This window comes from Belonocnema kinseyi, chromosome 6 (assembly GCF_010883055.1).
Source record: "Belonocnema kinseyi isolate 2016_QV_RU_SX_M_011 chromosome 6, B_treatae_v1, whole genome shotgun sequence".
Classification (NCBI taxonomy): Eukaryota; Metazoa; Arthropoda; class Insecta; order Hymenoptera; family Cynipidae; genus Belonocnema; species Belonocnema kinseyi.
Window position 1 is genome coordinate 59,536,556 of NC_046662.1, and position 16,265 is coordinate 59,552,820.

A 16,265-nucleotide genomic window follows, 5' to 3' on the forward strand; every position below is an offset into this window, starting at 1 on the left:
AAACCACGTTTAGAAAATAGATTAAAGTTGAATTATTTTAAAAGATTTCTCCAAATGTTAGGAGTTATTTAGCCAATTTCAAAGAAGTTTGAAAATTTTTCTCTTGGTAACATTTTATCCTTTCGTTTAAAAATGCAATTGTTTGGTTGAAAATTAATTTGTTTGCTTGAGGACTCAACTATTTTCGTGAAAATTCGTGAAATTTTCCAAATTTAACTATTTTGTGGAAAATTCTTTTTTTAAAATAAAAAATTAATTTTTTAAAACTTTTTTTTTCTACTGAAAATTTAACTGTGAATTCCATTTTTGGTTAAAAATTGACGCTTTTTAGTTAAATTAAACTATTTAGATAGAAATTTAATTACTTTATTAAAAATTCATTTTTTTAGATGAAGGTTCATCTTTTACTTAAAAAATAATTTCTTTATTTGAAAATGTAACACCATTTGGTTGAGAATTCGTCTCCTTTTTTGGAAAAAATCTTTTTTTTTTATAAAAATGCGACTGTTTAGTTGAAGATTTATCTGTTTAAGTTGAAAATTCAGCTCCTTGCAGAATATTTTCTTGAAAATTAATTTTTTTGGTTAAAAAATGATCATTTTAGTTCAAAATTTTGGGTTGAAAATTTCACTATTTTGTTGTAAATTAAATTTTTTGTCGACAATCAAATTTTTTAACTGAAAATTTAACCGTTCCATTTTTGGTTGAAAATTCATGTTCTTGATGAATTTTTAAAAAAATTTTAATAATTGATTTCAGTTTGACTGCTTTCTTGAAACTACATTATTTTTGTTCTCGATTCCACATTTTAGTTGCATATTCTTATTTTTAGCAAAAAATTTTTTTAAACTAATTTTACCATTCGTCTTTTTTTGCAGAAAATTTTTGAATAAAAATACAACTTAACGTTTGAAAATTTATCTGTGTTAGTTGAGGATTGAAATATTTGATTGACAATTCGGTTTCGTTGATTAAATATAACTTTTTTTATTTTTAAGAAAAATATTTTTTGTTGAAAATTTAACTATTACATTTTGTTTTTGGAAAATTTTATCTTTCTAAGATAAAAATTCAGCTCCTTGGTTCAAATTATCCTAAATCTTAATTTTGTTGTTAAAGATTTCAATTCTCAGTTAAAGATTCAGCTCTTTGGTTGAAATTTCATATTCTTGGTAGAGATTTTTTGTTTGAAAATTCAAAATTAAAGTACTTGGTTGTATGTTGAACTGATTTCTTTAAAAATTAATTATTTTTGTTGTCGATTCATTATTTTAGTTGAAAATTAATATTTTTCAATTCAGAATGTAAGTTTTCCATTTTTTGGTTAAAATGGATCTTTTTTAGTTAAAAAGTAATTTTTTAAATAAAGAAATCATCTCTTTGGTTGCAAATGTGACTATTTCGTTAAAAAATCGTTTTTTTTGCAGAAAACTTTTTGTCCGATTTTAATTTATCTGTTTTGGTCGATAATTCAAATATTTGATTGATAATTCGTTTTTCTTCATTAAGCCAAAGTTTTTTTGTATGTTAAAGAAAAATATACTCCTTTTAACTTGAAAATTCAGCTATTTGGTTGAGTTTTAAGTAGAAATGCTTTGTTAAAAATTCATTATTTGTGTTGTCAATTCATGATTTCAGTTGACAACAAACTATTTTATTAAATTTTTTTGTTTGTTAAAAAATAATTTTTCCACTCAGAATGTATCAATTCAATTTTTACGTGAAAATGAATGTTTTTTAGTTAAAAGTACATTTCTTTGAATTAAAGATTCATCATTTTAGTGAAGAATGTATCTTTTTTGATGAAAAATTGAGTCTTTCTTTAAAAATTTTATGAAAGTTTGATCAGTTAAAAATTCAACTACTTGGTTGAAAAGCCATCTTTTTTGGTTGAAGATTAATCTCGTCGGTAGAAATTTCATCTTTTATTATTAAAAGTGATATGAAATACAAAAATTTTCTATCAATATTTCATAATTTAATATAAAAATTGTGTGAGATTAAAAATAACCATAATTGCGCGAATTGCACCTGTTTATTTTCTAGTATTTAAAGCATTTTGTTTCGGGAGTTATAAATATTATATGAAAAACTGATGAAGCTCTGAATTTTTACAATAAATTAGCCGAGTCAATGAGTTGACGTATAAAAGAAGCCAAAGAAGCAACGATTTTTCAAATAAATAGCTTAATTTTTTAACAAAAATGGAATAGTTCAATTAAAAAAAAAATGTTAACAAAATAGTTAATTTTTCAAATAAATAGTTTAAATTTTTATTAAAATGGAATAGTTAAATTATCAGTGAAAAAAACTTAATTTTAAACCAAAAAAAGCAGCGATTTTTCAAATCAATAGTTTTATTATTAAACTAAAATGGAGCAGTTAAATTTTCATTAAAAAAATAATATTTAACAAAATAGTTAATTTAAAAGAAAAGTTTAAATTGCAACCAAAAATGGAATATTTAAATTTTCAGTAAAAAAAAAGAAATCAATTTTCAATTAAAAGTAGAATAGTTAAATTTTAAGTGAAAAAGATATAAATTTTCAGCCAAAAGAGCAACGATTTTGCAAATACACAGTTTAAATTGCAACCAAACATAATATTTAGCCAAAAAAGCAACAATTTTTCAAATAAATAGTTTAATTTTTAACTAAAAATGTAATTGTTAAATTTCCAACATAAAAAAAATAAGTTTCAACAAAATAGTTATTTTTTCAAATAAATATTTTAAATTTAAACAAAATGGAACAGTTAAATTTTCATTGAAAAAAAATTAATTAATTTTAAACTCAAAAAAAGCAACCAACGATTTTTCAAGTAAATAAATACGAATAGCGACGAAAATTTGAAAATAATAAGGGAATTAATTCTTTTGAATAGAATTATTTTAGGTACAATATCCCTAAGATTTCGAATCGAAATATATTGCACTTCCAACAAAGTACTTGAATTTTTAACCAAGAAATTAATAATTTTCTACCAAAAATGTAATAGTTAAATTTTCAGTAAAAAAATACAAATTAATTTTCAACCAAAAAAAAAGGATTTTTCAACAAAATAGTTAATTTTTCAAATAAATAGTTTAAGTTTCAATCAAAAATGGAATTTATAAATATTCAGTAAAAAAAGATCATAATTTTAACAGAAAACGGAATGGTTAAATTTGTTTAAAATAGCTAAATTTCAGTAAATTGACGTTTTAAATGCTAAGTAAGTTCGTAGCGCTCGTTGGGAGGTCAAGAATTTTTATTGGATGTCGGTTTCATTAAAACTTCCAGACTCTCCACGATAAGAAGATTTAAGTATCGAAACAATGAGGGTATGCTCACCTCGTTCTGCCATGGAATGGAGACACTGCCAGTATTAAACTTGCTATAAAAGGTATCATCCGTCGCGTCCAGATTGATGCCCTTCACTGTCGAAAACTGCTCGATATCCAACACATCCTTCGCGTAAATTGCATGTTTCTATAACAGAACCAATTTTCAAATTGCTCTAAATTTGGCTAATTAATCTCCCCCCTTTTTCTAAACCTCCAAACTCTTAAAGGCATTTTATTTCTAGAAGAATTTTCACGCATATTTGGAAAAGGTTCCTTTATTTATCTCTCTTATCCCTTTTCAGGCCTCGGACTCACTTTAGAGACCGACAATAGTGCAGAAAGAGTCACAAAATTTTAAAAATAGTGTCAAAATTGTGTTGGAAAACTTTTCAAGTATTAACAATGAACTTCAATATTTATTTAACCCTTGTTTGCACATTCAAAATTTATCTACGTCGTTACACATTTCATTTATTTTATTTCCCTTGACTTTATTTTATTTCATTTCGTTTCATTTTACTTATTTTATTTCATTTCATTTTACTTAATTGCCTCTCATTTTATTTAAATTTTTTAATTTTATTTCACTTTATTTATTTGATTTCACTTAACTTCGTTTAATTTCGTTTCATTTTACGTATTTCATTTTATTTCACTAGACTTCATTTTATTTATTTGATTTCATTTCACTTAATTTCCTTTCATTTTATTTCAGTCTATTTTATTTCAAATTTTTTATTTTAATACGCTTGAATTCATTTCATTTTATTTCATTTCACTTTATTTATTTGATTTCACTTGACTTCGTTTCATTTCGTTTCATTTTAGTTGATTTCCTTTCATTTTATTTCAGTTTATTTTATTTTAATTTTTAAATCTTATTTCACTTGACTTCGTTTTATTTTATTTTATTTCATTTCACTTTATTTATTTGATTTCACTTGACTTCATTTTATTTAATTTATTTCATTTGATTTTATTTCGTTTCATTTTACTCGATTTATTTCATTTCATTTTACTTATTTTATTTCACTTGACTTCATTTTATTTCATTTCATTTTACTTAATTTCCTTTCATTTTATTTCAGTTTATTTGATTTTATTTCCATTTTTTATTTGATTTCATTTTATTTCAATTTGTTTCATTTTGCTTATTTTATTTCATTTTACTTAATTGTCTCTCATTTTATTTCAATTTTTTAATTTTATTTCACTTGAATTCATTTTATTTAATTTTATTTCACTTTATTTATTTTATTTCACTAGACTTCATTTTGTTTATTTGATTTCATTTTACTTAATTTCCTTTCATTTTACCCTTTTTTCACTGTATTTATTTTATCTAATTTCCTTTCATTTTATTTCAGTTTATTTTATTTCAATTTTTAAATTTTATTGCACTTGACTTCGTTTCATTTTACTTCATTTCATTTAATTTCGTTTCATTTTACCTATATTATTTCATTTTATTTTACTTATTTTCCTTTCATTTTATTTCACTTCACTCCATTTTATTTCAATTTTTTAATTTTATTTCATTTTATTTCACTTTATTTATTTTATTTCACTTGACTTCATTTTATTTCATTTCGTTTCATTTTCCTTATTTTATTTCATTTTATTTCAGTTTAATTTATTTGATTTCAAATTTTTTATTTTATTTAACTTAACTTAATTTTACTGAATTTTTTTTTCATTTCACTTTATTTTATTTGATTTCATTTCATTTTATTTCATTTTACTTCAATTTATTTATTTGATTTCACTTGACTTCATTTTATTTCGTTTCATTTTACTTATTTTATTTCACTTTATTTCATTTCAATTTTTTCATTTTATTTATCTTCATTTCATTTTATTTTATTTAAAGTGTGTCATAAAATTTTTCAAGTTTTAAAAATGAACTTTAATATTTATTTATATGTTTTTCTTTAGTCCATAAATGATCAAACTTCTTATTTATTTATCGCAGGCTTAATAAATTAGACTAATACATTTTTTTAAATTGAAAATTAAATTATTTTGTTGAACATTCATATTATTGGTTTGAAAATTTATCTTTTTCTAGAGAATTTTCACCTTTTTTGGTTATAAGTATATTTTTAATTTCAAACAACTTTTTCAACTATTTAATTTTTCTCATTTTTTCGTACTTACATTCCAATTGAATTTATAGAACGCAATAAGAAAATCCACTCATTTTTGGATAAAAAAAGTTTATTCTTTTCCGTTAAAGTCTACGATAAAATTTCTGGTTAAAAATTTCATCATATGGTTCGAAATCAAATTATATTGTTGAAAATTCTGAACTTTAAAAAAAAGTCATACTTCATTGTTGAATTGGTTTGTTGGAAATTCGTCTTTTTGGCTTAAAAATTTAATAATTTGATTGCAATTTTTGTCTTTCAAGATTAAAAAGGTTTGTTTTAATTTTTGATAAAAAATTTTAACTATTTATTTGAAAAATTAACTATTTTATTGAAAATTCGTTTTTTTCTTAGTTGAAAATTAATATACTGAATATTTATATATTCCACTTTTGATTGAAACTTAAAATATTTATTTGAAAAATTAACTATTTAGTTGAAAAATCCTTTTTTTGGTTGAAAATTAATTTGTATTTTTTTTTTTACTGAAAATTTAACTATTCCATGTTTGGTAGAAAATTATTATTTTCTTGGTTAAAAATTTAAGTACTTTGTTGCAAGTGCAATATATTTCGATTCGAAATCCTAGGGATATGGTAACTAAATTAATTCTATTCAAAAGAATTAATTCCCTTATTACTCTCAAATTTTCCTCACTATTCGTAAGTATTTATTTGAAAAATCGTTGGTTGCTTTTCTTCGGTTTAAAATTAATTAATTTTTTTAAAATGAAAATTTAACTGTTCAATTTTGTTTAAAATTATTTTTTCTTATGTTGGAAATTTAACTATTCCATTTTTTGTTAAAAATTTAACTATTTATTTGAAAAATCGTTGCTTTTTTGGCTAAAAATTAATTTCTTTTTTTGTTAAAAATTTTACTATTCCATTTTTGTTTGCAATTTAAACTATGTTTTTGCAAAATCGTTGCTTTTTTGGCTGAAAATTAATTTCTTTTTTATTTAAAATTTAACTATTCTACTTTTAATTGAAAATTAATATTTTTTTTACTGTAAATTTAACTATTCCATTTTTGGTTGCAATTTAAACTATTTTTTTTTAATTAACTATTTTGTTAAATATTATTTTTTTAAATGAAATTTTAACTACTCCATTTTAGTTTTATAATAAAACTATTGATTTGAAAAATCGCTGCTTTTTTTGGTTTAAAATAAAGTTTTTTTCCACTGAAAATTTAACTATTCCATTTTGGTTAAAATTTAAAATATTTTTTGAAAAATTGACTATTTTGTTAAAATTTTTTTTTAATTGATCTATTTCATTTTTGTTAAAAAAAATAAGCTATTAATTTGAAAAATTGTTGCTTCTTTGGCTAAAAATTTATTAATGTTTTTCACTGTAAATTTAACTATTCCTTTTTTGGTTGAAAATTAAACTATTTATTTGAAAAATTAACTTTTTTGTGGAAATTATTTTTTTTTTTTTTGAAAATTAATTTCTTTTTTTGCTAAAAATTTTACTATTCCATTTTCGGTTGCAATTTAAACTTTTTTTTTAAATTAACTATTTTGTTAAATATTATTTTTTTAAATGAAAATTTAACTACTCCATTTTAGTTTAAGAATATTAAGCTATTTATTTGTAAATTGTTGCTTCTTGGGTTGAAATTTTTTTTATTGTAAATTTAACAATTCCTTTTTTGGTTGAAAATTAAACTATTTATTTGAAAAATTAACTTTTTTGTTGAAAATTCTTTTTTTTTTTTTGAAAGTTAATAATTTTTTTAAATAAAAATTTAACTATTTCATTTTTGGTTGAAATTTAACTATTTGTTTGCAAAATTAACTATTTTGTTTAATATATAATGAAAATTTAACTATTCCATTTTTGTTTAAAAATTAAACTATTTATTTGAAAAATCGTTGCTTTTTTTTGGTTAAAATTAATTTATTTTTTTTACTGGAAATTTTACTGTTCCATTTTGGTTAAAATTTAAACTATTTATTTGAAAAGTTAACTTTTTTAAAAATTAATTTCTTTTTTTTTACTGAAAATTTAACTGTTATATTTTTGCTTGAAAATTCAACTATTTATTTGGAAAATAGTTGTCTTTTTTTTGCTGAAAATTAATTCCTTTTTTTACTGAAAATTTAACTATTCCATTTTCGGTTAAAAGTTAATTTCTTTTTAAATTAAAAACTGGACTATTCAATTTTTGTTTGAAAAATAAAGTATTTATTTGAAAATAAACTATTTTGTTGACAATTAATTTCTTATTTTAATACGGAAAATTAAACTATTCCATTTCTAGTTTAAAAAAATAAGTTTTTTTCAAAGATTACATTCCCTATAGTTTTTAAAAAGTAGATCTAAAACCTATATGTAATCCCTCGTCGACAAAACTTTTCACTTTATATTAAGGCATATCAGTTTCCCATCAAATTTTGGAACTCCTAAAAACTTTCGAACTTACAGAGGTGTTCAAGTATCCCTAAAAAAAAAAAAAAAAAAAAAAAAAAGAAGAAGAAGGAGAGGCAAACAATGAACTAACCGTAAGAAAAATCGTTTGAACAACAAGGCCTACTCACATCAGGTATAAACGGCGGTTCCCACATACCCGCCTCGACCCTCTTCCAGTTCATGCACTGAAAAAAGTTGTGAAGCTTCACTTCCTTCGCCCCGTGTCGGCCGCACTTGCAGCCAAGCCTGCTCTTAGGGCTCTTTTTCAGGAGCTGCTGACACAAACTCTTCGCCTCCTCGCTAAATTTGTGCGAGTACTTTTCCTGGTCCTCCTTGACTCTTCGGTCGACCTCCTCCCTCGCGACCTTCTCCTTCCGGGCCCGGAAAGGCGCCTGGCCCTCGATCATCTCGTACAAGAGACAGCCGAAGCTGAACCAGTCGGGCGAGAAGGTGTATTTCTCATTGTCGATCACCTCCGGCGCCATGTAGCCAACAGTGCCAACCCTGCCGCGGACCATGTCGTCCTCGGTGATTTCCACGGCGAGACCCAGGTCGGATATTCTCACGTGACCGTGGTCATCGAGGAGGATGTTCTCCGGCTTGCAGTCCCGGTAGACGATGCCTTGGAGATGGAGATGCTCGAGGCCGCAGACAACTTCGGCGGCATAGAACCTGGCGCGAGTGATGTCGAAGCCAGGCTCGCCGCCCATGTTGTAGATGTGGAATTTGAGGTCTCCGCCGTTCATGATGGTGAGGACAAGGCAAAGAGCGTCCTTTGTCTCGTAGGCGTAAGCCAGGGAGACGACGAAATTTGAGTTTATCTTCTGCAGGATGTTCTTCTCAATTAAAACCATCGCCTCGCCTTTACGTTTCTTGATGCGCTTCTTCTCGAGCTTTTTGCAGGCGTACATCTTCCCCGTGGCCCTCACCTGGCAAGCACAGACCTCGCCAAAACCGCCTTTCCCGAGGACTCGGTACATTCGGAAGGTCTTGTATGTTACGGGCTGTGCCTCGAGCCATTTCCATTGGAGATACCTGTGGAGCAAATCAGTTTCGGATTCGTCGTTTTTCAGGAATTGTAAGGGGAAATGCACTGAAAACGGAAGCCTGGTTGAAAATTAATTTCCTTTTTTTACTGTAAATTTAATTATTCCTTATTTGGTTTAAAATTAAACTATTTATTTGAAAATTTAACTTGTCGCTTTTCCTCAATGTTGATTGGGTAATTTGAAAAACTCAAAGGAATGTTGCCAGATTCTCACGCATAATTTAGAATTTTCACATTTCTTTGCACAATCAAACTGGCTAAAATTTAAGATTCACTAACTTCAAATTTTATTATAACATTTTGATTTATAATCATTTATTTTCAACCAAGAACAAGGGAATTTTCAACAAAATAGTTCAATTTTCAACCAACAAGAAAAATCTTGAACTAAACAAATGAAATTTTCACAAAGAAGTTCGAATCAGATAGTTGAATTTGCATCCAATAAAGACGAATTTTCAACCAAGAATGTAATAGGGTTAGTGCTTCAAAGAGAACAATTAAAAAAAGATTTAAATTTCAAACCAGAATGAGAAGTTTGCAAACAAGAGAAATTTTACATTCACGAAAAAATAAAAATTCAATCAAACTGTCGAATTTCAACTAAACCAGGCTAACTTTTTCAACTCAAAATAGAGTAGTTAAACATTCAGTCAAACAAATGAATTTTTTCAACAAAACAAAAGAATTTTCAACAAAACAGTCAATTTTACAACCAAAGACAAGAATTTTCAACCAAAGAAAACCAAATTTTAACACAGAAGATCGAATTTCAAATTCAATGTTTAATAAATAAAATTGAATCAAATAAAATTCTCAACAAAAAGTCTAGCAATTGACATAACCATCAAAAAGTTTTTTTAATTTTCAAGAAAAAACTGTTAAATTAAATAAAAAAATATGATTTTTCAACATAAAAAAATGTAAAAAAAAAATTGATTTTCAAAAGTTACATTTTCTAGCAGACAGATTAAATTTCTATCAAGCAACAAATTTTCGATGGAAACTGGAATGGATATATTTTTAGTTACAAAAATTAATTTTCATCTAAAGAAATGAATTTTCAACAAAAAAAGATTAATTTTCTACCAAAAAAGAATAATTTCTAGTAAAATACATGAATGTTCAATGAAATATTTTAATTTTTAATGGAATTTTTTAAACCTAATTGTTGAATTTTCAAACAGAATGGTTAATTTTATATCCAAAAAAGACAAAAATTTTAACGAAATACATTAATTTTCAACTAAAAATGTTGCATTTTTGAAGATTTTAAAATAAAATTTTGAAATTTTTGTTAAAGATTTTGAAGGTTTTAAGATAAATGAAATTATTTTCTTACGATGACAGGGAAAATGTTAACTATTTTGTTGTTGTAAAAAATTAAATTTAAAGAAAATATTTAAAAAGTTTATTGATTTTCTAAAATATCGGAAATGAATGCAGAAGATTTAAACTAATTTTTTTCGCTTTTTCAAGGTAACTTTTCAACTGAAAATAGAGTACTTAAACTTTCACAAAAAAAAGAATTTTCAACAAAATAGTTAAATTCACAACCAAAGATAAAAAATTTCAAAAAAAAAAAGAAATTTTAACAAAGAAATTCAAATTTCAAGATTAATTTTTTATTAAAAAATTGATTTTTTTTATTTTCAATAAAAAACTATTAAATTAAATAAGAAATACGAGTTCTCAACAAAAAAATGTTTAAAAACAATGAATTTTCAAAAGTTACATTTTCAACCAAATAGATGTTTTCTACCAGAAAGATTAAATGTCTATCAAACGAAAAACTTTCGACAGAAACTTAAATAGCTATATTTTTAGTTACAAAAATTACTTAAAAAAAAAAAATTCATCCAAAGAAATGAATTTTTAATCAAAAAGATTAATTTTCTACCAAAAAAGAATAATTTATAGCAAAATACATAAATGTCCAAGAAAATATTTTAATTTTTAGTGGAATTTTTTAAACCTAATCGTTGAATTTTTGAACAGAAAGGTTAATTTTACACCCAAAAAAGACAACATTTTTAATAAAATAGATGAATTTTCAACTAAAAATTATGCATTTTTCAAGATTTTGAAATAAAGTTTCGAAATTTTTGTTAAGGATTTTGAAGGTTTTAAGATAATGAAATTATTTTCTTAAGATTCCAAGGAAAATTTTAACTATTTTTGTTGTTAAAAAAAATCTAGATTTGTGAAGATTTAGAATAAAAAATTTAGAAGCTTTTCAAGAATTTTGAAAGGTTTTGAAGAAAATCAAAAAATTTTTTTTAAGATTTCTCGGAAAATTGAAATTATTGTGTATTTTACAACATTTATTTTAAAATATAAAATATATTTAAAATATATTTTAAAAATTTCAAAAAACTTAAAAACAAAATGTAGATTTTTGAAGATTTTGAAATAAAATTCTGAAGTTTTTAAAAAGATTTTGACAGGTTTCAAGATAATACATTTTTTAAAAAGATTATTGGTAATATTTAAATTTATTCTTTATTTATAAAAATTAATTTCAAGAGAATATTGAAAAAGATTATACAACGTTATAAAAAATTTCCAAAATATTGGAAAATGAATTCGGAAGATTTTAAAGCAATTTTAGGAATAATTCGAGTCAGTTAAAAAGATATCTCGGAATTTCAAAGAGATTACAAATATTTTAAAATTTTGAAAGATTTCTGAACATTTATAAATTATTCTTTAAGTTTTTTTCAATTGTCAAAAGGTTTTAAATATCTAACTTATTTTATTAGGTTAAAAATGTATGTATTTTATTAAAAAATTCATTTTTGTTGGTAACAAATTAAATCTTCTGTGTTAAAAATGTATCTTTTTATTGAAAATTAAATTATTTTGCTTAAAATGGAACTAATTGTTTGAAAATTAATTTATTTTGGGTTGAAAATTCAACAATTTCATTTAAAATGTTTGTATTTTGTTGCTAATTCTTCTTTTCTGGTAGAAAAGTAATCTTATTTACTTTAAAATTCAATTGTTTGGTCAAAAATTTATGTTTTTTTTAAAGGAAATTCTTCTTTTCTGGCAAAAAATTAATCTTCTTGGTTTAAAATTCAACTGTTTGATAAAAACGTATGTATTTTGTTGACAATTTTTCTTTTTTGGCAGAAAATTACACTTCTTGGTTTAAAATTCAACTAATTAATTAAAAATGTATGTACTTTGTTTAGAAAATCTATCTTTTTGGTTAAAAATGTAACTATTTGGCTGAAAATGCAACTGTTTGTTTGAAAATTAATTTGTTTTTGGTTGAAAATTCAACTGTTTCGATAAAAATGTTTGTATTTTGTTGCAAATTTTCCTTTTCTGGCAGAAATTAATCTTATTTGCTTCAAAATTTAAATGTTTGGTTAGAAATTTACGTATTTTTAAACATTTCTTTTTTCTAATAGAAAATTAATCTTCTTGGCTTAAAATGTAACTATTTGGTTTTAAATTCAACATTTTTGTAGAAAGCTCATATTTTCAGTAAAAAAAATATATTTTATCTTAAAAATAAATTTTGTTTAGAAAATTCAACTATTTGTTTAAAAATGTATGATTTTTCGTCAGAATTCATCTTTTTTGATAAAAAATTATTCTGCTGCTCTGAAAATATCTCTTTTCGGTTTAAAATTTAATTATTTGGTTTAAAATAGAACTGTTTGCCTGAAAATTAATTTTTATTTCGTTAAAAGTTCAACTATTTAGTAAAAAATGTTTGTACTTTCTTGAAAATTCTTCTTTTCTGGTAAAAAAATTAATCTTCTTTGTTTTAAACTTCAACTCTTTGGTAAGAAATTTATGTAATCTGTGGAAAATTCTTCTTTTCTGTTTTCGTTGAAAGTTTAAGTAATTGGTTAAACATGTATCTTTTTTAAGAAAACTTATCTTCGTGGTTACAAACGCATCTGATATCTTGAAAATTAATTTGTTTGGTTGAAAACTCAGCTAATTGATTGAAAATTTATTTATTTTGTTACAAAATTTTTTTCTAGTAGAAAATTAATCTTCTTGGTTTAAAATTAAACTAAGTGATTAAAAATGTATAAACATTCTTGAGAGATTATCATTTTTGGTGAAAAATTAACCCTACGTGTAGAAAACTCAACTATTTTTTAGAAAGCTAATCTTTTTATTTGAAAATATATCTCTTTCCTCGAAAATTAATTTTTTTCATTGAAAATTTAAGTAATTGGTTGAAAATCTATCTGTTTTTAAGAAAACACTTCCTTTTGGTGGAAAATTGAAATAAATGGTTAAAAATGTTTTTATTTTGCTGAAAATTCTTCTTTTCTGGTAGAAAATTACTCTTCTTGGTTTAAAATTAAACTAATTGATTAAAAATGTGTAAACTTTGTTGAGAATTTATCCTTTTTGGTGAAAAATTAATCCTGCGTATAGAAAATTCAACTATTTTGTAGAAAGCTAATCTTTTTATTTAAAAATGTATCGGTTTTCTTGAAAATTAATTTGTTTTCGTTGAAAATTTATTTTATTTTAAGAAAACTCATGCTTTTAGGTAAAAATGCATCTGTTATGTTGAAAACTAATTTGTTTTGGTGGAAAATTGAATTAATTGGTTAAAAATGTATTTATTTTGCTGAAAATTATTCTTTTCTGGTAGAAAATTACTCTTCTTGGTTTAAAATGAAACGTATAGAAAATTCAACTATTTTTTAGAAAGCTAATCTTTTTATTAAAAACTGTACCTGTTTTTTTGAAAATTTATCAGTTTAAACAAAAACTCATCCTTTTAGTTAAAAATGCATTTGTTTACCTTGAAAATTAATTTGTTTTGGTTGACAATTAAATTAATTGGTTAAAAATGTAATTGTTTTGCTAAAAATTCTTCTTTTCGAGTAGAAAATTAATCTTCTTGGTTTAAAATTCAACTAAGTGATTAAAAATATATAAACTTTCTTGAGAATTTATCCTTTTTGATGAAAAATTAATCCTACGTGTGGAAAATTAAACTATTTTGTAAAAAGCTAATCTTTTTATTAAAAATCTATATGTTATCTTGAAAATTTATCTGATTTTAAGAAAACTCATCCTCTTGGTTAAAAATGCAACTGTTATCTTTAAAACTAATTTTTATTTCTCTTCAAAATTCAACTAATTGGTTAAAAATGTATTTATTTAGTTTAAAATTCTTCTTTTCTGGTAGAAAATTTATCTTCTTGGTTTAAAATTAAACTAGGTGATTAAAATTAGATAAACTTTGTTGATATTTCATATTTTTTCGTAAAAATTAATCCTACGTGTAGAAAACTCAACTATTTTGTAGAAAGCCAATCTCTTCATTTAAAAATGTATCTTTTTTTTGAAAATTAATTTTTTTCCGTTGAGAATTTATTTATTTTTTTCAAAAAAACTCATCGTTTTGGTTAAAAATTAATCATACGTGTAGAAAGTTCAACTATTTTGTAAAAAGCTAATATTTTTATCAAAAAATGCATCTGTTATCTTGAAAATAAATTTATTTTTGTTGAAAATTCAACTAATTGGTTAGAAATATATTTATTTTGCTGATAATTCTTCTTTTCTGGTAGAAAATTACTCTTCTTGATTTAAAATTAAACTAAGCGATTAAAAATGTATAAACTTTATTGATATTTCACCTTTTTTGTAAAAATTAATCTCACGTGTAGAAAATTCAACTATTTTGTACAAAGCTAATCTTTTTATTAAAAAATGTATCTGTTTTCTTGAAAAGTAATTTTTTTCGTTGAAAATTTAACTACTTGGTTGAAAATTTATATGTTTTTAAGAAAACACTTTCTTTTGGTTAAAAATGCGTCTGTTATCTTGAAAATTAATTTGTTTTGTTGGAAAATTGAAATAATTGGTTAAAAATGTTTTTATTTTGCTGTAAATTCTTCTTTTCTGGTAGAAAATTACTCTTCTTGGTTTAACATTAAATTAATTGATTAAAAATGTGTCAACTTTGTTGAGAATTTATCCTTTTTGGTGAAACATTAATCCTGCGTGTAGAAAATTCAACTATTTTGTAGAAAGCTAATATTTTTATTAAAAAATGTATCTGTTTTCTTGAAAATTAATTAATTTATTTTCGTTGAAAATTTAACTACTTGGTTGAAAATTGATCTGTTTTTAAGAAAACTCATCCTTTTGGTTAAAAATGCATCTATTATCTTAAAAATTAATTTTTTTTCTCTTCAAAATTCAACTAATTGGTTAAAAATGTATTTATTTAGTTTAAAATTATTCTTTTCTGGGTAGAAAATTAAATCTTCTTGGTTTAAAATTAAACTAATTGATTTAAAATGTATCCACTTTGTTGAGATTTCATCTTTATTTGTAAAAATTAATCTTACTTGTAGAAAATTCAACTATTTGGTAAAACGCTCATCTTTTTAATTGAAAAATGCAACTGCTTAATTAAAAATTATATAATTAATTTAAAAGAAAAGTAAGGAGAGAGTTGTATTAGCCGTTAGCGGACACTTGTGAGAAAACGGCATCTTTAGTGTGTGCCCCCCCCCCTCCCCCTCCAGCCTCGAAATAGTAGGAAAACAGTGTCATTATATGATAATGTTTAGAGTTTGACATGCCTGTAAAAGTAATAGCTGGTGAGGAAGACAGAGAAGGGTTCGCCGGCTAAGAAGTTCTTCACGGTCTGGGCGATTTCGACAAAGATCTCCTTTCCAGCAGTGCTCAGTCTATCCTCACATTGCGAGACTAAGGAATCATTCAAGATGTCGATGACTCCGGAAACATCTCGTTTCAGGTACTTTTCATAAAGTTTCTTGGCGAGTTCTGTTCGATTCTCGTCCATCTCGATCTCGTACTTCTCGATCGAATCGAGAAAGAGGTTGTAACTATGGTAAGATGGCTTCGTGTCCTGACAAAACTGCCGAAATAGGAGCCGTCCGATCGGCTGCTGGTCCACCACATAGCCGTACCTTATATCTGAAACAGACAATAATAGAATAATTAATATACATCAGGGGGTTGCTTCCACTTTATTGCCCAATGCAAAAAATGTATCGCGAGAGTTGAAAGCGATCATGCGTCGACGCTAGTAGTAACTTTGTTCTGCAAAATCACGCAGTGCCATAGGATAAATGCATAAAAATCACAAAATAAATATGAAAAACCCTCTAAAATCATTTTTTCTTTATAGTGTAGAGTCATGTAGTAAATGAGACTTATGAACTTACGTATTATTTTGTTTAATATAGAAAAAAGCGGCATTATTATTATTATTATTACACCATTAAGCCATTTCCCTTTCGGGGTAGGCGTGACTCACTCGGCAGGGGAAAGGAGTAGTGTGTGGATGGGATAGAGAT

At 24.2% G+C, this 16,265-nt stretch overlaps 1 protein-coding gene across 1 annotated transcript in view; it reads right to left on the minus strand.

The window, feature by feature from the left end:
• Positions 1–16,265, minus strand: part of LOC117174977 (G protein-coupled receptor kinase 2) — a 112,422-nt gene that overhangs the window by 9,823 nt on the left and 86,334 nt on the right. Inside the window, exons 4-6 of the mRNA XM_033364455.1 lie at positions 15,525–15,882; positions 8,021–8,927; positions 3,333–3,470 (exon numbers count right to left, since the gene is read on the minus strand). Coding sequence (XP_033220346.1) covers positions 3,333–3,470; positions 8,021–8,927; positions 15,525–15,882 — 1,403 coding nt within the window. The remainder of the gene's footprint in view (positions 1–3,332; positions 3,471–8,020; positions 8,928–15,524; positions 15,883–16,265) is intronic.